The following is a 27,350-nucleotide window of genomic DNA, read 5'->3' on the forward strand; positions in this document are numbered from 1 at the left end:
GCAGGAATAGGGACAGATGTGCTTCCCAGAGTGTTCAGAAGATCTTTTTCTGGATCTCTGGAGACTGTAGTTTCAGAAACACAGGCACTTGGGAGGTCAGGCAGCAGGAGGTCAGGAATGCTGGAGCTCCAAGTCCCTGAAGTGATCTGACCCTTCTGAAAGCTGTTGAGAGGAAGAAGACATTTGCTGGAGCAGGAATTGGACTCAAGTCATCCTGGTCGTGCAGCCTCTGATGGCTCTTCTCTTTATCTTCCCAGGTCATAGAACACTTGTGCTTGACCTAGTTCCAGAATGGCTGGCATGAGACAACCTGCCAGGAGTATGGAAAGCCTGTGCTGTGGGTAACTTCCAACCTAGCCTTTTGCAGAGAACCAGCTCTCAGCTGGCAAAGGTCACTGGATCAGGGCTTCCTCTCCTTAGCAGAAGAACGTGGCTGCTTTTCCTCTTTTCCTGGCCAAATGAGGTGTGTCTGGCTGCGTAGTGAGTGGCAGAGTTGTAGCAATCATCTCATCAGACTTCAGACACTTGCTGACGGGGTGCCCTTTGGGTTTTCTTGGGTAGTGTGAAATAGGAGCTGGTGAATTCGGTGTCCACTGGCCTCCCAAGGGTCCCGGTACCTCTGGCTGGTTTTGCCTGCTCCCATGTGAATATTGCCAAATTCAGGGCAGAGGCACAGGAGAACAGCAGAAATGTTATTCCTTAAGGGCCATTTGTAAAGACAACAAGCTAAAAACTGGTTTACTCAGACAGACTTTTGTTCTGCTGGTATCAAAATGAACCCATTTTAATAATTACAACATTTTCCTTGTATTGCTTTCTGTGCCATTTTTCATAGACCACACAGCAGTATTACCTGCCTGCTATTGCAATATATCCCAAATACAGCAGAGCATCTGAATCCTACATAGTGATGCTGATGCTGAGCAGCTGTTGTGTTTCCGCCTAGAAGAGCTAGCTCCATGTTGCTGTGATTACCTTGACCGTAGAACATGGGCTGTTTTACTTGTTGCAAGTGAAAAAAAAGTGATTTGTAGAGTAACATTATTGCCACCAAAGTGTTACCTGTCCCGAAGGAACAGCAGGCTGTGTGGGTACATGTGTGTCAGCACACTGGGACTACAGACCCAGCACCTGGCGCTGTATAGATACAGGACCTTGTCACAGAAAAGATCCTTTGTCCTTCAAGGCATTAGTGAGGAATTCCTTTCTGCTTTCAGATCTGATAATGATGACTCCAACAATTGCTCCAGCAACTGATCTAGCTAAGGGAGCAGTTGTTTAGTGTGTTTAGAGGAGGCTAATGCAGTGCTACTGCTAAATCTTTACTGTTCTGTCAGTTAATACCAAAAGAGAGAGAATGTTTGATTTTCTTAGAAAACAAACAAACCAACCACTTGCTTTTTGGGGTAAGCCTCTCACAAATGCCCTGGGCTCTTTTCAGTTCTTTCTACTGAATAATTTCACCATAAGGCCCTTGTAAAATTTTCTCTTAAATGGATTCAGTCCAAACCTCTTGTTTGTTAGTAAAGAACAAGTTTTAGACAGAAGATTTTTCTTTCTTTTTTAATGTGGATAAGCTCCTTTTACAAGCTCTAGCCAAAGAGCATATTGTTAGTTGGAGCCACTGCTTGTGTGGGAAATGAAACTGCTTCTGGGAGAGCGCAAGCAGTTCTCTGTGTTCTGCCCCCACCATGCAGCTCAGCTGAGCCCTGCCTGTTCCCTTGTCACCAAGGGGACACCCTCTCTGTGTCCGAGTCTCTTGATGCCACGGCACTGGGGAGGAATAACTGGCATCAGGCAAACCACACCCAGGAATGAAATTGAGAAGCACAAGTGGAGGGTTTCAGCAGCTGCCGGGTCAAGGTGTGCCAAGTTGACGTCTTTGCCATTTCTTCCCATACAAGAATGGAGCTGGACAAGGGAGGCAGAGGTCATGCTGGCTGTCAAATGTGTTCAAATAAGTTCTGTAGGCTGGTGGTGATTCAGACCTGTGTTTCAGGGTAGCTGCCAGCTGATGGGCAGCCTTCCTGTTTCCAGCAGAGCCTGGCTGTGCCCAGGAGGGGTGCACACAATCTTTTGTCCCTTCCTCTCGGCCAGTAGAGCAGGAGTTAAACCATGTGCCTTTCATGATAGCCCTCGGTGCCAGGGGTCCTGATGCCCTTCCTTGGAAGGGATCTGGTGGGGAGCCTAAACCTGGTCAGCAAGTAGAGGACTGAGTACAGGGATGTTGTGGGGTACAGGGGCTTCTGTCCATCTGATGGTCCTGCTCCTGCTCCCCTGCTGCAGACCAGGAACTGCCATTCCACAAGAGTGCTGTGAGAGCTCCTCAGCCTGCCTCATCCCATGGCCCTAGGTGCAGGGAGTGGAGCAGTGCATTTCTTCCCACCCACAAGACACAGATGCAGCCTCCCATTGCTGCCCAGGCTGGCCCTGCTGGGTGCTGGCATCCCAGCACCATGGTGACCTGCAGACACACAGGTAACCCACAGGCATGGCTCACATGCTGTGGGCATACAAGGTGGGAACTGCTATTCTTCATATGCTGTGTAAGTGTACAAAGCGGCAGCTCAAGTTGAATCCCCATGGGGAGCTGCAGGAGCCATCGGAGCTGCAGGTTGGACCTGGCATCGCTATTAGACCCAGGTGATTAGTGACAGAGCACGGTGGATCTGCTCCAGTACCCAGGGAGCATCTTCCCTTGGGAAGCGAGTGGTGCTGGGCCTGGGTGTGGGCCATGGTTGGGGCAGAGGCAGGAGCCAGATGTCTGGCTCTGGGCATTGCTGGTTCCTGTTCCTGGCCCAAGCAGAGCATGGGTTAGTGACCAGGGTAGGAACTGGAGGAGACACCATGCAGCACTGTGGTAGTGGGACAGGACTTTGTGTGTGCTGTGTCCTGCAGCTACTGTCCTTTCCCTCCTCTTGGAGAGGCTCCATCATGGTGCTCCCACCAGATAGGTACACAGGACAGAGCCACAGCAGCAGCAGTGAAGTGCTGTGGCAGTGCCCTTGGAGTGCAGCACCTCTCCTCAGAATGGCAGGGACAGCCCCCGCTCCATGAATAGCAAACCAAGTGACCTAATTCAGTGTGTGTAACTCTCATGAGCATCCCTCAGCCACTCCATGGCCGCCACACTGGAGCTGACTCATCATTTCCACAGCGACAGAGATTGGAGCTTTCAGGCCCTAAGGATTTAGCTGTCTTGTTATTAATTTCAAATTGATTTAAATGAATTTTTAAAATACCAGGAGGCACTTGCCTAAAGATATGTTTATTAAAAAAAAAGAAGGAAATGGTGTGTGGGAGTTAACTGTGTGCTTAACAACTGCTGGCTCCTGCAGCTGGGAACACGAATTGCAGCTTGGAGGAGTCTTATGTCAGCTGTTCTGTCCTGGCAGATTAGCAAGAACAGGATTAATCCATCATTATTATAAAAAAGTGAGAACTAGAAACTGTCCTTGCTTGTACCCAGCGCAAACCTGTGGTGTCCTTGTCCACGGCAGGGTGGTATTACAATCTCAGCTACACAACTTTGTCCAAAAGTAAAGATCTCCTGGGGAAGTGCATCCCTACAGAAGCATCCTATTCTTTCCAGCATCTCCTGGTGCCTGATGAAGCTCCTCATACAGTCCTGAGACTCCCTGGGGTGGCCTGTGGGCTGTCTGTACTAGGAACAGGCTGTGGGTGCTTTGCTAAGCCTCCTAGAGATAGTGCCATAGCCAGAGTGGGCAGGGCAGATGGGTGGAGGATCCTTTTTACCACTATCAGAGGGCAGTTCTAAATAAGCTTCCCCCCTGGGCTGTTCTCACTGCTGTGCCTGCCCCCGCTGTGCCAGGGGGAGCTGCCTTATGCCATGGAGCAGGGAGATTGTTGTCCCTGATGATTTCCATCTGCTGCAGTGTAACTGCACAAGTCAGGCTTATGCGGAGAGATGAAGCTTTTACCTTGTGTCTCTCCTCTTTCCCACTGGTGGGAGAGTGGGTGCAGCCCGCCAGCCAGCAGCCCAGGGTTGCCCGTGGATCTGCCCGAGCCACTGCCACTAAGGATCCTTCTGTGCCATGGTGAGCTCGAGAGATGTAGAAACCTGTTTCTTGGAGGCCTCAGAAACAAGGTCAGAGCTCTATCCCCATAGGGATTTCACCCTGAGAGTTCATCCTGGGCCACCACCCCTCAGCATTCTTCCCACTGCTGTGGAGGGGAACAGGGCTGCATGGTCAGGGAGCCACACAAGGTCTGGCCCCGGCATGGTGGTAGGGATGGTGCTCTGTTCCAATGAAAGTCAGAGCTACCTCAGGCAGCATAAACACATTAATTGATAAAGCTTTTTGTCCAGTAAATAAACACTAACAAATTTTAAAAAAAAGGCAGATGGAAAGTTCTGTGTTTCTTCAGAGAAGACAGAGCAGGAAGCTGAGGAGTGAAGGAGCCGAATACGGAATCTACCTGGAGACACTGAAGCAGCAGATGTTGCCTGTCAGCCTCTTTTATGTCTATCTAAAAAACGAGACCTGTTATTTCAGTGAAACCAAAGAATGAAAATTAAAAAGCAAAACAAAACAGAACAATAGAAAACTGCAAAACCAATTTGACACTTCCTATTGACTGAAGTAATAGAGCAGCAAGTTCTACCAACTTGTATAAAAGCACCTTTGGTCTGCTTTAAAAATCCCTCTAAAAGATACAGTGATGTCACTTCTGTGCTGTTCACCTGTCTCTTCTCACTTCTAGATGTCAAAAGCTGAAGTGTTCTAACTTCATGTGCCAAAGCAGAACCTATTTCTCCTGTATGTGCCCTGCACTCAGCAGTCATCCTTGCCCATGGTGCTGTACAGCAGGTATTGGTGTTGGAGAGCCTGGCTGGTGGAAGACAGAGAGTGCCTGCTCACTTCCCTAAGCATCAAGTTCTGTCAGCTGGGGTGACTGGCGAAGCCCATCTCTTTTCCCCATCCTCTGAGACCAGGTAGGATGGGCTTCTTCTTTGGGCTTGGTGACCCACCATTAGCAGTAGAGCTTTGTCCTGGGTGGTTCTCACTGCTGTGATGTTCTCCCTTTGGCTTCACCTTGGGACCTTGGAGGGATGATAGAGGAGCAGTTTGTGTTGTGTGGCATGCAGATTGATGTTCTATAATTGAATGGCCTCTGTGGAGGTTTTAAAATATTTTGATTTTTTTTCCAACCAAGCTACTTTCCAAATTAGTAAATGATATTAACAAATTCCTTTTTGTGCTCAGACAAAATCAGATTTACTGTTTTACTCAAATTAGAAAATTATGAAGTTGGGTAGAAAGAATACTGTGTTACAGGATGTTCTTGTTTCATTCATTTTGTCAGTTATAGTTTTAATTATTTATGGCACTCCATAATGTTCTAGTTAATTTACAGGAGCATATTTTGGTATAGTAATAAAGTTAGTGACATGAGAGTTACTGCAACACTTGCTGTTTACCATTTTCTGAGTAATATACACATTAATGATGCATATATTAGAATAGCTCTAAAGTATATGTAGCTTCAGCTGGAGGGTTAAGATGTTTTAGACATGCTTGTTCTTCATATAGTTAAAAATAGTGTCCTCTAAGACCTGATCCTAAAGTAGTACATGAAATCAGTGCCTATTCATGGAAGGAAGGTTCTGGCAATGTGAAATTCCTTCAGTCTTTGTGGGGCCAGACCTCATCCAGTGGACATTAAAGAGCATTTCAGTGTTTTAAGGACAATATTCTTAGATAAGGTTATTTTATTCCTGTTTCTTTTTAGATGAAAGTGTCCCATAAAGCTGCCTTCTCAGTCCTGTACAAGTTGCTGCAGAATCTGTTTAAGCATTGCTCCTGTTTATGAGAACGCAGGTGTAGGGGGTGAGAGTGCTGGCCTTGTGCACATGAAACATGACTGAAAAAACAAAATGTTGTCAGGTTCACAAGGCAAACAGACTTGAAAATAGAGCAAATATTTGTTCACACTTTTTAAAGCTTTATCACTCAGCTGTGCTATTTCTAGTAGTAGTAGACATAACATTTTGCAGAAAGAAATTTGACAAATCTATTCAGCTGGCGGTACTAAGTTTCCGTAGTGTACTGATACCACATCTTGCCAAAGATCCTGTCCTGTAGTGGGAATTGTGTTCGGTTACCTACAAGATAACTGACTGCCTTCATTATGCATTTCCATTTTTTTTGAGCCAGACATAAGACATGCCCAGCTATACCAGAAATTAAAACAATCCAACGGGTCCCTTCTTGTTTGGTGAAAATGCTGCTCCTGTTCTTAGAGTAAAGCAATTATATTCTCTGTATTGTCACAGGCTCTGCTCTTTTTAGTGGCAATAGCTGTCAAGCATCAAAAAACCCACAACAAACAAACCAAACAAAACAAAACCCAACCGAGGATACTCTGCCTAGCAAGTGTCCTACATTACTCCCTATTTTGCTTCTTTTAGCCTTAGGCTAAGGGTACTGCTTCTGAAACAGGAGTGATTCACATCCTCGTGCTCTACCCACAGCCAAACTGAGGGTTTGGTTTTCCTGCTCACCCATAGTCCATGCCTCTTTCCCATCCCTGGAACAGAACCTGAGGGCCTTTCCCCTCAGAATCAAGCGCCTTACCCCTGAAAGCCCAGGCCCATCAGGGGCATGACGCTTCCCCAAGAAAACTTGAGAGAGACACAATTTTAAGCATTTGCATAAGTTGCCACAGAATCGATGTCTAGGGTAACATTTGGCCCATGGTGTTATATGAGACCAGCTTGCAAATAATTTTATTTCTAAGCATAAAGGCTGGGGGAAATCAAAATTTTTCCTGTTAAGGAAAGATCTGCAACGCTTATTTGAGCAAATGCTTCAACGTAAACTTAAGCAGGACTCGGTCAATCCACATTGGGAGATGCGGAGTCCTTCGGTGTCTGTTGTTTTCTACATTTTTTTAAAGAATGTGTGTATGTGTGTGTATTGCAGAAAAATCACTGAAAGAGTTACTTTTTTCTCTTTTTTTGCTTTTAATTTGCTTGTAAGAAATTGAAAGTAAGGAGATCTCACCAGGAGGAGCACCCACGTGCAGGTACCAATATGCCTGCATGCACCTAAATTCAATTGATGCAAAGAAGCTGATTTAAAATGTGCTACAGAACAAAGTAGAGCCAGCTGGAGGATTTCCTGCTGGAGAAAGGAAAAGCCTGAGCAGGCAGTGGGTCGGAATGCTGAGCTGTGACACATTCCTGATTGCTGTAAATAGTGTAACTGGGAGGAGGGGAATGGAATATCTTGATTTTGTTATTTGGACTAGTGAATTCTTCCAGTTAATGCTTTTTTTCATCTTGCATTCAAAATGTTTGAGAGTTTTCTATTTCTTTATGTCTATGAAAAATATGTACATATACACATATACATACGCATGCGCATACATGTATACATATACATATACATATACATATACATGTATTTGAGGTGAGGTTCAGTAATTGTTTGTTATAAGAGGCTCCAGAACTACTGTGTGTCTGTCTCTTGAGCACAACAAAGCAACAAAAGATACTGAAAACGGTGTCAGGCTGACTCTGAGCCAGGTGCTTCATGGCTGTGCAAGTAGTGTCAGTATTTGACTTGAGAAATGCTTTGGTTGGTGAGCACCAGTGCCGTGCCACGGCTGCTGCCACAGGGAGATGGGGCTGTGGCCACTTCGTGGTGCGTGAGAGGAAGAGGGGGCCTTGGGGAAACCACCGTGACCATTCCAGTAAATGGGCTGGAGGAGGCAAAGGCAGCTGCAAAGCATTTCGGCAGGAGCTCTGGGTGCCACTGCCAGCAGGAATGTGTGTGGCATGGTGCTGCCACTTCTCCTTTTATCACAGCTTTGCCTGGTCCTCCCATGCCAGCACTGGAGGCGGGGAAGCCAGACCCATGGCATCTGCCCCATGCAGCTCCCGTGTTCTGTCACTGCTGGCTTTCCTGCAGTGCTGATGATGGCAGGTGGCACTGCCTCCATGAAACACCTTGTGGGTTTGACTGTTTCACAGACTTTTAAAGTTCCTAGTATTTCATTTACCAGGCACTAATAAAAAAAGCTTGTTTGAGTCGAGTAAAAATGCATTTAATTCAGTACTTCTCTTGCAGTCTCAGTCTCATCATACCTCTAATTTTAACTGTAGGCTGAGTCATTTTCATCCTACTGCTTTAAAACCAGGCTTGTTCTGCTATGTTTGGGAAGTAGAATGCTTTTTCTCTCTTAGTCAGTCCTGCCAAGCTTCTATCACTCAGTGCTCTTGGATGTAAAAATAACATACAGCCAAGGATGATTTGCAGAGTTAGTTTTATTACTGTAAGCAAAATTGAAACGTAAAGTATGCCAGCATACATTATGCAGATTGATTTATGAAAATAAATTAAATGGAAAGTATTAGTCCCAGTGAAATATTTAACCTTGTTCTGACATAATTCCTCAAGGCAGAGTTTGCATTGTGTGTGCAGTAGTTCCACAGTACTTCTCTCTGGGTTTTGTTCCTCTGTCTTGCTGGTTCCTCATCTGCCAAACCCTCTGCGGAGGCTGTGGTTAATGTTTTTCTAATTAAAGCACTATCTTATTCCCTGTTCTTAAAACTACCTACTACCTTATTTGGTTTTCACAAGTCCAGATACTTCCATTTGAGACACTCTTGGCAAGGCAAATACAGGTGGAATAGTTGTAGCCTGGCAGTGCTATAAACTGTGGAGACAGCTGTGAGGTGAATTCCTGAAGCAGGTAGGGCTGTATCCAAACACTGTATCTGCAACACCCCTGTACGTGTGAGTAGAGAGAGCAGAAATACAAGGGAAACACCACAGTATGCGTGTGATGGTAATGCATCAGAAATATTGCACCCCTGGGTCCATGGCTTAGGATGATCATGGCAAGACTGGAAAAACATTGAAAGTGGCACAAATCCAAGATTGAGCAAACTTGGTCTGTTTATATACAAGATCTGGTTGTGAATCTGGGTTGATCTAATTTTGCATTCAGAGATTGGCTTCTTCACATGAATTTGAATTGTAAAGCAGTGGCTGATATTTATTTTTGCTTTGAGTTAATTTGAATCTACATCTCAGCGACAGCTTGGGTCTTTGGACAGCATGGGCTGTAACAGAAGTGTATAGAATGCATTACACCAATTGATGAAACAACTGAGAGTTGTTTCAGCTCTCAGTATGGAGAAAGTCCCAGTGCTACCATTTCACCTGGAAGTGGAGACATACTGCCCTGCCACAAAACCCATCCTGCCCTGCCACGAGGCTATGCTGACAGGGAGAGGGGGTTGGAAACAGTGAGAGGAGCCCTGGGTCTCTGTTGTGCAACAGGGATGTTCCTCCCAGGCTGGCACATGTTCCACTTGCTAATGTTATGTGTGGATTCTGGCCCATAACATCCTTCCTTATGAAGTTTTGCTTTATTTTCACTATCAAAAAGGCAGTACAGATCTCTGCTTGCTCTCAAGCATCAATCAGTTTGCACAACCCCAAACCTCCAATTTGCCAGACTTGTTCTGGAGAGACTCGGCCATAGTCCCTGCTTATGGAGACAGGCCAGCAGTTACCAGCCATGTTAGTACGAACAACTGATGTTTTGCATGAGAAAAGATAACTTGGTTTTAGTTGGCTTTATCTATTTGCTACCTTTGAGTAGTTTCAACCCCAGTTTGCTGCTCTGCTAGGTCAAAGTAAAGGACCTTTCAGTCAGCTGTTTGCCTCGATGTTCAGCCTGACATCAGCAGGACCAATGGTAGTGATCTGTGGTGACTATTTGTGCTCCCAGGGGCTGTGGGATCTCCCCAAAGATCAGCCCTGTGGACCAGGCACTGGACAAACACAAAGCAGGCATTTGGCCAGCCAGAGATACCTGAGCATGGGTGGTTTTTTCACTGACCTAGAGCAAGGCTGTGCTGATCAGACGTGTCCTGCATCATCTGGTTGTGTCTTTCCGTGATCAACAAACAGGTATTGGCTACTGAAACAGGCTGTGCCTCATTGCCAGCTCAGTGAAATATAAAGTCAGGTCCCCTCTGAAGCAGGATTGGTAATACCTCGGCTATCCTGATGACTCTTAACCTATTTTCTTTAATTCTGCTGCTGATACCATTCCATGGTCTGTTCCAGCATTACCTGTAGAAATTCAGCCTACATTTTCATTCCCCAAAACTAGCCTGTTAGTTCTTGATCTGTACTGGAAAGAAGAAACCTGGATCTCTGTCTGCTAAAGGATCTGTTATGCCCACTTAGCTTTCTCCTTCTAGACTAAACAAATCACATTCTCCCTATTTCTTACAAAACTGAAGGACAGCTGAGGCTGGGACCTCCAGGGATCATTTGGTCTAGCTCTTCTCTTCAAAGCATGTTCCTAGCTCTCCCAGCTTCTCCCTGTATGTCAGGTGCTTCAACACCTTTATCATTCTCATGCCTCTTCATTACACTTTCCAGCATGTCCAAGTCTCTCTGGTATTAAGTGATGATTAGTATTGCCAAATCTTAAGATCACACCAGTCCCAACTGCTGTCCTGTTCCCCAGCAGAGCACTGTACACAATTCCCTTCCAAATTTCTGCTGGGTGTTCTTCTGTTAGTGAAATGCTCTGTAAGTCACTTCAATCTCTGCATTAACTCTTACGTAAGCCTTTCCCTGGCTGGCGACTGTAAAATGAGATACCATAAACTGCAACTGAAGAATGAAAAATAGGATTTCTTCTCTCCCTGGTACCAGCAGTTTGGTCACTTCAATCTCCCTTCATGAATATGGACTTTTAAAAGTAGAATTACAGATTTCAGAGGTCAAAGATTAAAAGATTTAGGAAATCCTAGGAAAATAAAAACTGCTTCTGGCTGTGGTGAAAAGGTTGAAATCCATATGTAGATAGAGAACTAACTGTGGAGGTTACTGTGGAATTACAGGAACCACAACACATGCTTGTCATGGAGGCTGCCCTAAATGGGAGAGGCAGCAAAACTAAAACTGGGTTTGTGTTTGGCGGCCAGGGTTGGGTCCTATGAGCCAGAAGTGTTTCAGCCACTGTTTCAGCCTCTGCCTTGCTCACTGATCTTCACCAGGAAGTGACAGAGTTCCCTGAAATTAAGTCTTTGGGTGGAGAGTATCTGGCAGTGGGGAGAGCTGCCTTGCAACCAGAGCTGTGGACAGCAGTGTGCAGAATTTCTGTGCTGTAGGTTCACGCTTTAGCTGACTTTGCTGGCTGCTTCAAGGCAGGCTGGCTCCAAGACCCACACTGAGTCCCTGACCTGTGCCAGGAGCAGGATCTTGTCAGGCATACCAGTCCAGTGGCTCACATGATTTTGTGTACATTAGTTTTTGTGTAAGCTGTGCGGCTTTGGGGCTTTATAAACAGTTTTTCGGCAATGAAGAGAGACTGCAGTGATGGAACCAACATGCCTTTGTGAGGCACATGGAGCCCTCTGGAGAAGCAGGAGGGGACTTCAGTCTGGGTGAAGTATAGAGTTTATTCAAATTGAGTTAATCATGTAACTGTTTTGTGAGAGAGGTTGTCCAATAACAGGGTGTTTGGTGACTGATGAAGTGGTGAGATGAGCAGATCTGTGGCCGTTCAGGGGCAGAGGGGAGAGTGAGTCACTGACGTGTGCTCCGTGGGATTAATGTGGTAAATGGAGAGCAAACGCAAGTGATTATTGGCATTCAAAAGCAGCTAATCCGGTCACTTGCAAAGTGCTGGTTTGCGTCCTTGCCTTCAGAAGGAGTATATTTTCCTGTCTGTAAAATGGTAATGACAGTCCCTGCTCAGCAGCCTTTCTGTGCCATGTCTTAGCAGTCATGGCTACTGTCACTTTTTGAAGTGACTTGTCACTGTTGCTTTCTTTGGAATTGCAGTATTTCTGCTCAGCAAAGGTACAGCTAACCTAGAAGTAAAGGAGTGAAAACAGCAAGTGTGAGATTATGTGGTGCACAGAAAGAGAAGGCAGCTTGTTCCAATAAAGCATGCGGTGGCATGTTGAGGTGGAGCTGTGAATCCAGGCTGCAGGATGCAATCTAGGATCTGCCTGGGCTTTGAAATTGTATGTGGTAATTGGACGGAGGATTTGTTCTCTGCTGTGGCTGGCAGTATTTTGGAAAACGGCTTTGACACAAACATACATAACTGATGACACTGGGTTTCTGAATATAGTTACAAAGCAACCAGCTCCCTGCCCCAGAACACAGCAGGTGGTGACTGGTTTCTCCTCCGTGGAAATGTCCATTTATTGCAGTGGAGGCTGAGGTCTGCGTTCTAGGCAGAGTAGTCTTACAGACCCATAGAATTGTTTAGGTTAGAAAAGACCTCTAGGATTAAATAGGCTGTTTCCAGATGTGATCTGTGGTGTGTTATGATGCTAAAGTGTTGATGTGGGGGCAAGATATGCAAATTGGAGCCTTCTGTTACAGAGGAATGAAATCCCACTGTTGTACAGCAGCAGGGCTAATGGCTTCCTGAAGTCACTCAGAGCTGGATCTTGGCTTTGGGTGGCAGCCAAAGCAATCTTGCGCAACTGGACAGAAACTGGGAGTGAGTGGGACTGTAGGTGCCTGTTGTTAGGTTGGGATGGAGCAGGATTGGCCATTATAGCAGCCCTCTCTGCTCTGTCAGCGGAGAGAAGGAACCCTCAGCTTGCAGTTACCCACTGCATGGACCTTACCCATGAATACTGCATGGACCTTACCCATGAATACCACACAGACTCGAGCAATAACCTGTTGGATTCCAGCATCCACTGGGTGCTTCCTTCTGGAGGCTGTGTCATGCCCATGGTACAGATGATTGCAGGCGATACAGGGTGTGCCAGATCGAGTGACTTGCTGTCTGGCACGGCTGAGACAGTTTCAGTGAAACTCCTGGTGACTAGACAGCCCAGCTGACATCCCGTCATGCCTTGGGCTGGCTAGGGGCCCCGTGGCCAGGGGTTGTCAGCACCACAGTGCTCTCTGAGCCGCTGCCCAGGTTGAGCTCACAGCAGCTGTGAGTGGGGATTCCTCTTGCTGCTGGTGGGCTGAATCCTGTGCTATTACCAGGTGGAGCTGCAGTAGAACATCGTTGGTGCACATCACAGATACTGCGACAGGGGCTGTCTTTAACTGTGGGAGTGCTCTTCTGTACATCAGCTCCAGACCAAATAGGGCTCAGCCTCCTCCTCCCCTCATGCAGGGACGTTTAGAGGATGAATCTCATCAGGTATAGCAGTATCCAGACACCTTACAGGCATTTGATTACAGTAATATCTGCCTCATCCAATGCCCAGAGAGATAAAACAACTAAGGGGATGCCATTCCTATTTTTAACACTTCATTTCTCTTTTATTACATGAGTTAGAGCCTTTGTTCCAAACAGTCCAAGCTGCCTTTGAAATCAGCAATGTAACTGCACCCTCATGCAGTACATGATTTCCTTTCTTTTTCAGATAGTCTCATTCTGTTTCTCCCTTCCCTGAAGCAAGCAGCCTCCAGGGTGTTTGCAGCACTGCGGTTTGACACAGAGAGTCTGGGAAGCTGATCCATGCAGTGATTAAGTCACTCTCACAAGGTCACGCGGTGAATCGCTGGCGCCGCCAAGAATAGCACCCCGAGTCTCTTGGCTCTCTCAAGCCCACCCTCAACACTCCAGCCTGCTTTCCTTGGTGAGCATGATCTGATTCATAATGCAGCAGCTCTGCTGTGAGGCTGGCTACCTCTGTGATCCTGCTGCGGCTACAGAGGAAAGCAGCCAGGCTCAGGCAGCAACAGAGATTGCACATGCCTGTAGCAAAAAGTCTAAACCCCAGAAATGGTATTTAGCAGCTTATCTTATCTACAGATAAGCTCATAAAATGTACTGACTGGTTAAGAATAGGTTTTAAAGTTCTTGGCAAATATCTCAACCTTTTTATTCTTTGTTTTTTGCTGCAGTACAGAAAATGCCATTTCAATTATTTTTATTTTTATTGCTTTTTCTGGTCTGTTTGGAAAAGTACCAAATTATTGATGGGTGTTTTTAGCCTTTAATTGTGTCTCAAGTACTAAACTTATTCCTGTTATTTGTTTTCAATATGTTTAGGCTATGTTTAGGCAAATGCAAATGTAAGTGGTTATTCAGTGCATTTGGCACACTGAACAGAATGTACCGAACTCCTGGGGCTTGGTACAAAGCCTTAGCCTCCAGCACTAACAAAGCCTGTGCAGGCAGCAGCTAAAATAGGAGAACTACCTAGGCTTGACAGAGGGGGTTAAGAAGATCTGGGAAGACCATGGATCATACATCTAGCTTTTGTCCTATGGACTGGGTAAATGGAATAAGGGCGTTTTTGCCCATGTACTGTTAGCTGAGGGTTCTCTTGAGGTCTGGCCATGCTCAGCCTGTAGTGCTGGGGCCTGTGGAGCCTTTGCAGTGTGTAGTTTACCAGCAAGATTCCTCTGGATGTCCTGACAGTCAGTGTGTTCCTGAAGCATAATGGAGGCTTTCCTTGGACAAACGCCACAATGCTGGAAGTAAAGTGAGCCAGCACGGTGCCGCTGCCTGCTGCGTGTCCACTGGCAGAAGCTCGGGATTTTTACAGTTGTTTGCCTGTTACCCAACCTATTTCAAGCTGTGATGGAATAAGGATGGCATTTGATCACAGTACTGGGCACAACTGCTTGGCTTTTATAACCCATGTTTTAAATGGAAAGTTTTTTCCATGTGTGCTTTTGTCTTCAAATGACTTCAGACTCTTGGGTTTAGGCTTGGTGCTCTCTGCTGGCCTTTGCTGTGGCCTGATGAGAGAACTCACAACTCTCGCTCCAGAGAATGCTGGGTTACTGAGGTGGGAATCCCTCAAAGGAAGAGGGTAGTGATGACTGTGAGGCATATAGCACAGAGCCTCCATCTAGGTCTCATGATGGATGTTAAAGATGTCTTTGTAACTCTGTCTTTTTATCGTGCTTTATTTATCATCTCTACAGGTGTGTCTGTGTCTCCTGATCTTGGGTTTATTGAGCAGGTGACATACTATGTAAAGCCTTTAATATCTGGTGCTACAGGATAAATCTCTCCCATCATTGCAATGATCAGCTGCTAATGCTGGGTCTAACACTGTTTCTCTGTTCATGTGCCTCTAACAGTGGAAGGAGTGGCCTCCATCTACCACATAACATGCACCTAAAACTGGTGCTCTGTTTTATCCACAAGTCTGAGACTTCTGCAAGCAGAGTGTCATGCAAGCTTGGTCCAACACTTTTCAGCTTATTAGGTACATTTGTGGTTACAGTGAAGTTTAGTCTCATGTCACTTGTTTCAGTGCTGTGTGGAGTGAGGCAGCAGGCTTGCTGCCTCCTCCAAGTGAGTGCAACCAGGAGATGGATGTTTGCTATCTGGAAGGAAAACCAGGACTGGCATAGCAGGTAGTCAGTCATGAGAAAAGTTAAGAAAGCACTCGGTGGAGAGAGCGACAGAGTACAGAGAGGCAGGAATCAGTCATAATCATAATCATAATCAGTCTTTTGTCTCCTTACATCATAACCTGAGAAACTCTGGAAACCAAATCACCAAAGCTGCTACTTTAGGCTGCCTTTGAATGGAGAGGAAAACCATGGGATATCCCTTCTTTTATCTGAGTGTTTTTCAAGGCCTATGTAGATAACTGATATCCATAAAGCAAACATGCATTGGTTGTCATATGAAATTAGATTGCTGCCCATATATTCTCTTGCTTTCCTGTTTTGATGGCCAAGCTTTTATAAAATCTCTGCCTTTTCATTTTATATTTCCAAGCTGCACATACAAATAGTAGATTTGGAGCAATTGTGTACCTCATTCATACACACAAATATCTGATACCTGTGACACCCTGGGATGGGGGTTGGAGCCCTCTCTCAACCTTGAAAGCCAGAGCCCAGGGCCTGCTGGGCCATTGTGCAGGCTGGTTCTGTATGTGTGAGAGAAATTACAGCTGATGAAACCTCTGCCTGTGTGTAATGTAGGTTAGAAGGAAATCTGGAATAGCTGGTATGTTAGCGTGAACTACAGTTTGTGCTGTTGGGGCCCCAGAGATGGCTCATTACTGCAAGCGCTATTTCCCCCAGAAAACCTTCATTTGAATAAAGGGCCAAACTGTAGCAATTTGGCCCAATGCAGGTACATGACACCCCAAAATCTAACTGTGCAGTCACTAAAGAGAAGGCTGTTTGAGTCAGCTTTTACTGAGAAGCATACAAAGAATTTAATCCTTAAAAAATCGAGCTAGTTTATTGTCTAATTTTAGAGTACAGCTTCTCTACTACAGATTCTAACTGAGACACAGCTCAGAACCATTGAAGCCAAGGCTAACATCCTATCTTATCCTGGTTTTACTAAATCAGATTTATTTATTTTCCGCAATGGGTCTTATTCTTACATGTACTTTATTGCTGTGTCCTTTCTGTTATTTCAGGGTTATAAACCTTTCTGCAGCAAGATTTGAAGCAGCCGGATTCCAGCTTAGGTCAAAGTCCCTAGGATTCACTTGTGATTTCCAGGAAGGCTTCTTTAGGGTATTCCTCATTAATATCATGAAGTCCTAAGGTTTTATTGTGTCTGAAATGCCATAGGAATTTTCTGGTGACCTTTCAAAAACTTGTTACACTTCAGTTCTCTTTGCTTGTGATTTCCAAAACAACCTGTGTCCTGTAAAAGCAGTTCTTCACAAAGCTTTGAGTGTGTTTTCTGGCACTTCCTGTGGGTGTCTCTGATCCAAGCTCTGCTTTGGTGTGAATGCATGAGAAGCTGAAAGAGAAACTGATTGCTTTCTGCAGCTTGCCTCCATTTTTCCTCTTGTGTTAAGGGCCATAAAGCAGAAAAGTAATGAAAAATGGGAGCTGAAGACAGTGCTGTGTATGTTCTTCTGAGAGCTGGTTGCCCTTCTTCCTTGCCTCTTTACTCAGTTGTGAATGGATTTGTATTGAAAATGGAGGATTTTTGTCTGGATGATGCAGGCTGGCTGACAGCTGGTGGCCACCACTGGCCCAAGGGCTCCTGGCCCTGGACAGGCCACTTTCCTGCAGTCCTTGCAAGCAGCTGGCTCTGGGTGACCAGCTTGCTTTACTTAGAAGGCTGATACATCCATGGGCTGTGATATGATAAACTGAGCAGGTGAATGCTTTGGAGCCTGCAAAGCACAACAGGGGGTTTAGTTTTGTTGCATTTTGAGCTCATTCTGAGGAAGGCAAGAACGCTCATTCTGGCGTTCTTTATTCATGTGATCCAAACATGGAGTATGGCGAGTTGCAAAGTGTGATGGGAGCAGACAATGTTTATGCTGGTAACAGGGGTTTGAATGTTTCTTGTCATGGAAAAGATGAACAAGCCAGTTCCGCATCACCTTTCTTTTCTGAGACTTGCGAGTACTGTCAGTGTTCCTGATATTTCAATTCGTGAGCAGCTCTCCTGTGTGGTATTAACACCATTGCTATGCATGGTCCAGTGTCACCTTCCCAGAAAGAGATGAAGGGAATAAAAGGGCATAAGCCTCCCAGTGCTCTCTCATCCTGTCTCCTGCTCTTCACAATTTTCAGTATGGTGAACTGCTTGAGCTAAAGCAGGGGCAGGAGAGCACAAAGATCGAGGTGGCAGCAGAAGAGGAGGGCATAAAGGGACCAAAGAGAGAGGAGATACACAAGCCACAGGTAGAGAATTGGTGATTTTTGTTGCCAAAAATCTTTATTATGGCTGTGGTCAGCACCCTGTGCTGAGGAAAGAGCAGGCCTCAGTAAGTGCTCCCTGTCATCCCTGGCTGCAGTGATCCATACCTTGAGCAAGGAAAAAGCCATCCCTTCCTCCTGACAGGTGGAGGAACCTGGCCAGTCCTGAAGAAATCCATCTCAGGTGTGTCCCCTGGAGTCAGTGCTGCAGGAGTCAAACTCCTGCTCTGGCAAGCTCAAAGGAACATTATCAAAAGGCCAACAGTAATCTCACCTGATGCAGCTCTGAGATTTTGGAAGCTCATGTTCCCAATCAGACATGATGTAAAAGCCTCATTCTGCAGGCAGATGATGCAGAGCCAATAGGTGAAGTCTCTGTAAGGATGAAATTGTCAGCTAAATTCTACTTCTGGAGGCTTTGCACACGTGGAAGACAGCAGCTATATTTGCTGGGAAAACTAATAGGTGCAGGACCATCACTCTGATCAGGAAGCACTGAAACATTAAATAGAAGAACCTGCAGATTCGTTTTGAGTTTTATTTTCTTGCTACAATTGCAGGCAAAGAGGACTAGATTTTTCTGGAGCATACATCTACAGTGGAGAGCCCTGTGTGCATTTGCCATTGCTATGAGCAATCAGTATCAGGGTTGACTGAACAGCAGCTTGTGTGGATGCACCAGGTGTTTTATGCACAAACTTGGAAAACAAGATGCTGATTGATCCTAAGGCTTTTGTTTTCACAGGTGTTCAGAAATCCGCTTTGGTGAATCTGAAACACTTGGGTCTGTTTTATTGTCAAAGAGGGAAGATGTCCTAATTAACCCTGCTGTAGTCGTTGTCACCACTGATGGTACATCTCTTCAGCCAACAAATACCCCTTGCAGTGGATGTCGGTGGGTACAGAATGGGACTACCAAGAAACTTCTTGGAGTTTCCTTTCCTTTTGCTTCCTTAGGAGCAGGATCTTCTAGCCACCCTTAGCCAGGATGAACTGTTCTTCTGTAGACTGGTGGATCCTTAACAAGCATGGTTGCCCTGTCTCCACTTGGTTTGCCCTGTGATATCCAGCTTGCTCAGCAGTGGTGCAGCTTTCTACAGTTTGGTACCTTGAAAGTCTTTTCAAGTACATGGGGCAAGTACTTCAGGAAGAGAAGCAGTGATTCAGTACTAAAGCTGGCAGAGCCTGCCCATTCCTTGTACTCAAGCTTGTTCCTTTGTGTGTTTGGGCACTCATGCATATCTCCTCTCCAGCATTTCATGTCCCTCTTCTCTGTAGTGCTTTATCTCCCTTCTGCTCTTTAGTGCCCATTATCTCTTGCTAGCTCTCTGTGCCACAGAGGGGAGGACATAGTTTGGGGGAAGTGCTGTGAATCAGCCTCATCTGGCCTCTCCAGGAGCGCTGTGAATATGGGTGATGGGTGCCTCATGCCAGTGTACTTCTCCCACAGCTGTATCAAACATCCATGCTCTTGCTGCTGGCTCCTGTAGCACATACCATGCTTTGGTCTTCCCATCCCTGCCTGGGTCTCTTTTGAAGGCAGCTGCTGGTGACTAGCCTGTCTGCCGTCTGGATCCATCCACTGTCTTGATTTGCTTTCCTCTGTCATCCATTAATGGGTGAATACCTTGTGCAAGCTCCATACCCACCTGTCTGGAAATCATTCTCTGTGTCTCGTTGTGAGTGATATCTACATGTTTGGTTCATCTTCCACTTCTTGGGTCTGATTCTCCTCCCATTCTTAAGAAATGTGGCTTTGCTGCACACAAGAAAATTGTGCCGGGGTCAGGCTGGAGTGAGCCAGGAACGGTCATCCTCCAGCAGCTTTACACTCCTCATAGATACCTGAAGGAATCAGTGAAAGTGACCAGTGTCCAGAATATGCAAATGCGGGTGTGTGACAAATGAACCAGTTGCCCATTTTTTGGTGAATTGAGTAAAGCAGGTGTATGCAGACAGGCAGGGTTCTACTGAGGGACTCTCCTTTGTGCATGTGGCTGCTCCAGTTTGTTCCCAGTGCCACATTACTGCCTGTGGGCCACTGCCCTTGGCCTGTGGTGAGAGAAGATGAGCAGCTGTCAGGAAGGTAGCAAGAATGAGCTACTTAAACATAGTTTGCTGATGGCTGTATTCCCAATGTCCAGATGTGTGGTCACTCTGGGATGCCAGGACCTCCCTCTGTGCTGTGGTAGACAATTCTATTATTAGCTTAGTGGCAGCTTTCCATATGCCAGCACTCGTGACTGCGGGACTGTTTAATTTGCAGTACTCTGAAGTATTTAATTTGTCAGCTGTTAGCTTCTGCTTAGTAAAGATCAAATGCCAAAGTCCTTACCTAGGTCTTCACTCAGTTAGGGCTGGGGCATGGATCCTGTCTGAACAGACCATTATATCTGGTCAGGATCAGGGGCAGGATCAGAGGTGGGATAAGGTCTTGAATTCAGGAAGTCAGTTACTTCTAGGCAAATCAGTAGAAAACCCCCATCTTCAGGGATGGGTGTCTAATCTTCCTTCTTCCATTAATTTCTGTTTGGAGAAATTAAAAATCAGTACTGCTAAAACCACTGCCCACTCACATTTTGAAGCTGGACTGTATAGATAAGGCACACGGTTGTGAGTGCCTGACTGCTGGTTCTGGCCCCTTTCTGGCATGGAGAGCTACTGCTGTGAGCAAATCATCCTGCAATTCACTGCTGGGGGCCTCTCTTTAATTATTGAGTGCCAGAATAGATGTATATTGAGTTACCTTGCTGGCAAATATCATCTCCAGCATCTCATGTAACTTTGCAATATTCTCAGTTTTCCTACTTGCATAACATTGTCTTCTTCAAAGAATCTAAAACACGTCAAAATGTAGTTTTATATATTGCTTGTCTAGCAGTACATGTTTCCAGAGAACAACAGGTTGTACACTGGCTTTGAGGATAGCCTTCCCTGGCAGCATGGATTGCTCTTATTTACAGTCAAGCCTGCACTTGGATGTGCAGCAGAATGAAGCAGGATGTGCATGGTGCATTTTTAAACCAACCAACCAACCAAAGCCAAATACCAACGTCCCAAAAATTCAGAAAAAAAAAGGGTAGTCTAATCCAGCACAGTTTTATGAGAGGAAAGTCCTCCTCATCAAACCTGGTTTCCTTTTATGACAAAGTAACCTACCTAGCTGATCAAGGGGAGCCAGTTGATACAATCTTTTGGAATTTCAGTAAAGCTTTTTATACTGTCTCTCATAATATCCTTCTGGACAAACTGTCCGTCTCACAGCTGGGAAAACATATCATGCGATGGATGAGCAACTGGCTCACGAGTTGGGTGCAAAGCGTGACAGTGACTGGGTTGACATCAGATTGGCAGCAGTCCCTTAGTGGGGTTCTGCAGGGCCCCACCCTTGGCCATGTGCTCTTCAATATCTTCATAAATTACTTGGACACAGGACTGGAATGGATACTAAGCAAGTTTGCAGATGATAAAAAACTGAGAGGACCTGTTGACTGCCTCAAAGGCAGAGAGGCCATGCAGAGACAGCTCAACTAATTAGAGGACTGGGCAATCACCAACCATATGACGTTCAACAAGGGAAAGTGCCAGATTCTGCACCTGGGATGGGGCAGCCCTGTATGCACAAGTAGACTGGGGAATGAGATGCTGGAAAGCAGTGCCACAGAAAGGGACTTGGGGGTCCTGGTTGACAGATGAATATGAGTCAGCAGTGCCCTGGTAGCCAGAAAGGTCAACTGTGCCCTGGGGGCATCAGGCCCAGCATCGCCAGCTGGGCAAGGGAAGGAATTGTCCCGCTCTGCTTTGCACTGGGGTGGTCTCACCTTGAGTCCTGGGGACAGTCTTGGCCACTACAATTTAAGAAAGGCATTAAGCTATTAGAGAGTGTCAAAAGGAGGGCAACAAAGATGGTGAAGGGCCTCAAGGGGAAGCCATATGAGGAGCAGATGAGGGTTCAGCCTGGAGAAGACTGAAGGGAGACCTCATCAGAGTATACAGCTTTCTTGTGAGAAGAAGAGGAGGGGCAGACAGTGATCTCTCCTCTGCGGCAAGCAGTGATAGGACCTGAAGGAATGGCCTGAAGTTGTGTCAGAGGAGGTTTAGGTTAGATATTAGAAGAAGGTTCTTCACCCAGAGTATTGTTGGGCACTGGAACAGGCTCCCCAGAGAAATGATCAGAGCATCAAGCCTGACAGAGTTCAAGGAGCATTTGGACAATACTTTCAGGCACATGTTGTGACTCTGCAGGACCAGAAGTTTGACTCGATGATCCTTGTGGGTCCTTCCTACTCAGCATATTCTGTGATTCTGTGAATTTTGCTCTCACTGCTCTGAAATACTCCATTTGTCAGCTGTTGCTGCAGAAGACCTGGACGACCTGTCTTTGAGTAACTGTAGTAGTAGTTCTGGCCAAGTGGTACATGACCCAGAGGCTGCCTGCATCTGTGCAGGCTGTAATAGTGTTGCTTGCAGGAGCACTTGGAGGTTGTGGGGAGAGGAAATCAACATATACATTTATAATTTTTCCCAGCTTGCAGAGATGCAGATGGCTGCCAGCGATTCCCTCATCACTTCTCTGTCCTATTGTCACACGCAGGCTGCAGGCATTAGAGCTGTGACCAGTGGTTGAGAAATTGGCCATGGATCCCTTGACCTTTAGTTCCTGTAAAATCCTATGGGTAATGTAGTTTCCAGTGCTCACGGCCATGACACAGCTCTTCCATATGTTCTTTCTAAGCAAGCAAATTTTGTCATTCCTTATTTTGCAAATGAAATAAAACTGCTGAATTCCATGTAATCCTGATGACAGTTTACAAAAGCAAGGAAGAACATTACCCAGTGCCTAAATGGAAGAAAAGTGGTTAGTCGAATGCTTTTGTTATTCACAAGTTTCAGTGGATTTCATGAGTCAGGCAGGAGCTGTGAGCCCGAGGTCCCTCCATGGGTCTTTACACTGTGTGACCCGCCAGCTCTGTCCTCTGCAGCAGTGCTGGTAGGTGCTGACAGAGTAACTACAGCTGGGATCTGTGGTACCACTGTATCCCCGGGCTGGTGAGAGTAGGGAAGCAGGGCTCCATCTACTGCTACATAGGGAGAAGGCAAAAATAACCAGGATGGCATTCCTCTGCATGGGAAAGCTACCGGATATGGTGAACTACATGTGCTATATTTTTTTTCCTTTTTCTCTTCTTTGTTTCTTTTTTCTTTGTTTTCTTTTTTTTTTCCCTTTCCCCTGTGACTTCCAGAGCCCTTCACTTCCAGTCCATTGCCCTGACTGGGACACTATGCAGGTTGTAGCTGGGGACAGTCCCCAGTTGTACATTACGGTGTGTGAGGCTGGAGAAAACAGCAGGGAAACAAAGTGCCTTGTACACACACAGAGAGAAAATTTGGAGCAGAATCAGAAATGAGCACTGATTTCCAGTCTGTTTCTCTGACAGGATGGGGTTCATGCTCCAAAACATGTTGAATACAGAGAGTTCTTGGAGGGCTGCAGGAGCAGGGACAGGATAATGCACAGTTCTGTGTTTTTTTGCTTGATTTGCCACTGCTCTGTTTCTGAGCTTCTTGTACTTGTATAGTCAGATATGTTTCTTCTATACATACACATACACAGGCATTTATATGAGAATCGAGCTCTGCACAAGCCATAGGTCCTCTTCTGCCAAGACTGGGGATGCAGTGAGGGGTGTGAGCCCTCAACCCAGGGCTGTATGCAAGTTCTGCAGGTAAATTTGGCCCTCAGTACTTTCAGCTTAAATCCTGTTGTCTGCCTTGCTGATTTTACCTTAATAGTGGAGCAGCTTGTGCAGGGCAGTTATGGCTACCCCATCCCTGGAATTGTTCAAGGCCAGGTTGGACAAGGCTTGGAGCAGCCTGGGCTAGTGGAAGGTGACCCTGCTGATGGTGGGATTGGTGGACAAGATGATTTTAAAGGTCTCTTCCAACACAAACCAGTCTGTGGTTTTATATTGAAAACTGAGTATTTTCCCCCGTCCTTTATCTTTGCAATCACCTGAATTAACCCTGTTGTGCTGGGTGAGATACTGTTTTATATAGCTGATACTGCCCAGTTTGAATAGCTTCTGAGGGATAATGTGTACAGTGTCATTCTAGAAAAAACAGATTTTAGGATACTTGGAAAAAATGCCAATTTTTCCCTGCAAGTAATTTGCTGGTAGTGAGAACACATTGTTATTCAGTTCTTGCACAGAACGTCAGAAGTGTCTGGATTCTTAGGTTTCCACAAAAAGCTTAACTGACAGTTCTGCACTGATGGCAGGAAGAGTTTGAGCTTATGTTATTTGACTGGGAGAGCTTGTCTCAAGTTATGTGAACAGATGTTTCAGGTTTGAGTTCAGCCTGGCAGAAAAGGGAGAGCAATCTAGTCCCCAGCATTTCCCATCTTTTGCCTGGGAAAAAAAAAAACAACCATAAGTGACTTTCTTTTTTTCTTTTTAATTGTATTTTTCTTTACTGTGAAACTGAAATGCAAACTCCTGGAAAGGAGGAGAGATTCACTTTTATCCAGCCCAGCACTTAAAGCTTTTCACCTGTTTGCTCAGGTGCCTCTTACTTATCAGCATTTTCATGTGTGGAGCTGCAATTATCTCTGAAAAACATCACAAACAGTTAAAACCCCCCAAAACCTACCTCTCAGAAGACATGGTCTGCTTTCCACATTTGGTTGCATTACACACCCAGGCAGCCCTTTGTTGCAGTAGCTCATGTGCTACAACAAGAGGAACTGTAAAATGCTTCTCCTGACACAGCTGTCAACAATTAAACTGTGCAAGGCTTTGCTCACAGGGGTTAGGGAGAAGGCCAGGAAAATCTGAAACAGCTTTCAAGAGAAAGCACTGGAAATACATGCCAGAAACCAAGGAATAGATTGCATATGACAAATACACATCTCCACAGACTGTCAGGGAAGAATTTGGTTCGACAATGGCTGTGGAGCCATGGAACTGTGCTGGATCAGGCTGAAAGCAGCAGTGCGCGGAAATAATTAAGCCAGATAAGCATGCCCAATACTGATTTTTATGGGACAATTCACCCATATATTCAATGGGCAGACCCCACAGACTGCTGGAAGGCGGAGGACCCTCCACTCTTAGTCATACTGCTGTGCAGTTTTTATACCATGCCTGTTGTCTATAAACCCTGAGAACCTGTTTTAAGGCAGAAGATGGTGTTATTACTCCCAATCTGGGACAGGGCAGCAAAATGGTCTATTAGGGTTGGAGAGCAGCAAGTGGTGACAGTGGAATGACGTGTTGTAATGTGCCAGTCCTTGGCATATCCCTGTAGGCCTGGAGGAAATCAGGTCTGTCATGAGCAGTGGATAAAGAGATAAAAAGTGAGGGGAGCACTTGCACACAGCATCCTGGGAGCCATGCAGGGAGACCATGCTGCTGGAGACTGTGGGCACAGGCTGTCCCACCTCATTGCTTGGACAGAATGAACTCCCTTGTTTGGGGTTTAGCCAGTGACCCCAGTGGTTGAGCTGCTGGCTAAGCATGGCCTCAGTGGCATCTCGGAGGCCATGAAATCCTTGGGACTGGAGGAAATGGAGCTGAACACCTGTATGCACTCCTTGGAGCTACCACAGCCAGTGTGACAGAGCTCCCCACACTCAGGACAACCTGGCCTTGGGTGGGAGCTCTCATGGCAGCATAGGAGCACAGAAGGAGTTGGTTGCTTGTAGTCCCTTGTTTATGTGGCAGCAGGGTCAGGCTGTAGGCACAGTGCAGTCCCTGGAAGTTTGCTGCTGATGCAGCAGTGTTTGTAGCTTAGGCTTTCAGCTTCCCAGGACTTTCAGTGCTGTGCACTGTGGGGAGTAGCTCATCCTTTCCTTGGTCACCTCTTTTTCTCACAAAGTGTCTGCTGGATTCTGCCAAATTCATAATTTATTCAACTCTCTCACACTGCAGCCTGTAGTGATGCATCCCATTAACAGCAGGTTTGAGTAAGGCTGGAAGCTCCCCAGGTCCCAAGAGAAGACTGGAATTGTTCCAGTTGCTGTGCCTGGGGAGAGCATGAGGGTGGTGGGAGATGGGGATCTGCGGGGCACAGTGAGTGGTCTGAATTTGCATCTAAAATAGCTGAACTGTGACATTTTCTCTTGACAGAAATGGTGAAAGGCCACAGATGCTTCCTTTCTGTGACTCAGAAACTTGCAAATCTCATTTGATTCACACCTTATAAGTAAAATTGGCCTGTGCCTCACTGCTGCCAAACTCTTTCAAAGCAAAGATACTTGCACAAAGGAATTCAGCAACAGAAATGGAATTTACTCGTGGATCAGATTACTGTTATTTCTGACTGGGAGCAGCACCAGAAATACTTTCAGGGATTTCCATTTTGCCTTTGAAAAGATGTGCATATTGTTGGTAGAAAAATAGCTATTTGGAAGGATAATTCACATATATTAGGGGACAGGGAGGGGAGCAAGCCCCATGAGGCTGCCTCAGTGACAAGTACAAGAGTTCAGCTTTGCACTGTAATGTACAGTAACTTTGGAACAGGGATCTTCAGCTGTTGTTATCAGGAATGTTGTGACATGAGCTGCAATTACTGCTGCTCAGGAGGACATTTCCAGCCCTGGGTCTGAGCTTTCACCCAGTGCCTGGGTCTTTACACTGCTTGTGCCTTGGCATCCCAGAGAGCTGTCAGATGTATTCCTGCATGTAGGGACTCTTCAGGTGAGACTTAACGAAAGGAAGGATTTTGTTGATTCTTAAGGCAGCAATTGTTTGTGACACTGATAAATGTGATATTACCTTGAAACATGAACTTACCACTAGCTGGGAGCATCAGACAAGAAAAAATCTGGTATTTAAAATCCATGCTGTTCATGGTCTATATTTTGCAGCCAGCTGTAAGTGAAGCCACAGTGCTCTTGGGGATGGACCCTGATGGCATCTTCAGAGCTGGGCTTGGAGGCCAATGGACCCATGCAGTCCACAGAGGGGGTTCCAGGCCCCTGTGCCCATCTGCCCACTGACAGTGACAGTGGAACATCACATTCGGTCCCCTCCAAATGTCAGCATGGAGCAGACATCTCCAACAGGGTTAGCTGCCTGGGACAGCCAAGGACAGCTGTGAGCTGTGGACTTCTAATACAGAAACTCGTTTGCTTGTAATCTATGAGGGTGAGTTTTACAATAAAACCAAGAGTGCTCTGATTGTAGCCTGAAATACATGGTAGAAGGAATGGATGTCTGTAGTATAATGTAGAGGTATATAATACCTGTAGTACAATATATGTGATACACATTTTTCTTCCTGGCATACCAAGAGTTTTAAACCAAATGAGTACAAAAGGGATTTACTTAAGAGAAAGTTAGGCATGTTGCATTGGAAATAGAACTGGTTATGTTACTTTACCCCAAAAGTAAAGTATCTTTACTTGATATCTCTGGGTGTCAAGTGAAGTGTTGCTAAACAATGACATATTTTTGTGGCCATCTGAGCCAGGTTTGTTCTTTCTGCTTTATGGACTGTGCACAGAGAGTGATTTTTTTTGCCTTTTGGAAATGTGTGTGAAAGGGACAGCAGCATATGGACTTGGCATGCCCCAGGCATGGCTGTGGGAGCCTGGGAACATTTTGTGCCTGCAGCAAGTGTAGGAAGAAGGGAGGAGGAGAGTGGAGTGAACAATTGCAATGAGCTGTGTGATGATGGCACTGAGCAGGAGCAGCGGCGGTGTGACCCAGC

The 27,350-nt window shown here is 45.9% G+C and overlaps 1 protein-coding gene across 9 annotated transcripts in view; it reads left to right on the forward strand.

Annotated features, from left to right (window-relative positions):
* Nucleotides 1-27,350, forward strand: part of LOC146432992 (uncharacterized) — a 56,434-nt gene that overhangs the window by 9,004 nt on the left and 20,080 nt on the right. For 2 of the 9 annotated variants that reach the window (XR_014853959.1, XR_014853958.1), the window contains exons 2-3: nt 16,388-16,487; nt 26,506-26,785. The exons of 1 other annotated variant lie outside the window; for it this stretch is intronic. Coding sequence is in view for 1 of the 8 variants with exons in the window: in XM_085068818.1 (XP_084924944.1) it covers nt 16,388-16,487 (100 nt within the window). In the remaining 7 variants the exon portion in view is untranslated. Of the gene's footprint in view, nt 1-257; nt 464-4,725; nt 4,958-9,640; nt 13,622-16,387; nt 16,488-18,378; nt 18,529-26,505; nt 26,786-27,350 lie in introns of those variants that run through there. 6 more of the 9 variants (XR_014853960.1, XM_085068818.1, XR_014853961.1 and 3 more) reach the window with 5 other exon arrangements.

The sequence above is a fragment of the Lichenostomus cassidix genome, chromosome 9, assembly GCF_008360975.1.
Source record: "Lichenostomus cassidix isolate B80296 chromosome 9, HeHo_3.0, whole genome shotgun sequence".
Taxonomy (NCBI): Eukaryota; Metazoa; Chordata; class Aves; order Passeriformes; family Meliphagidae; genus Lichenostomus; species Lichenostomus cassidix.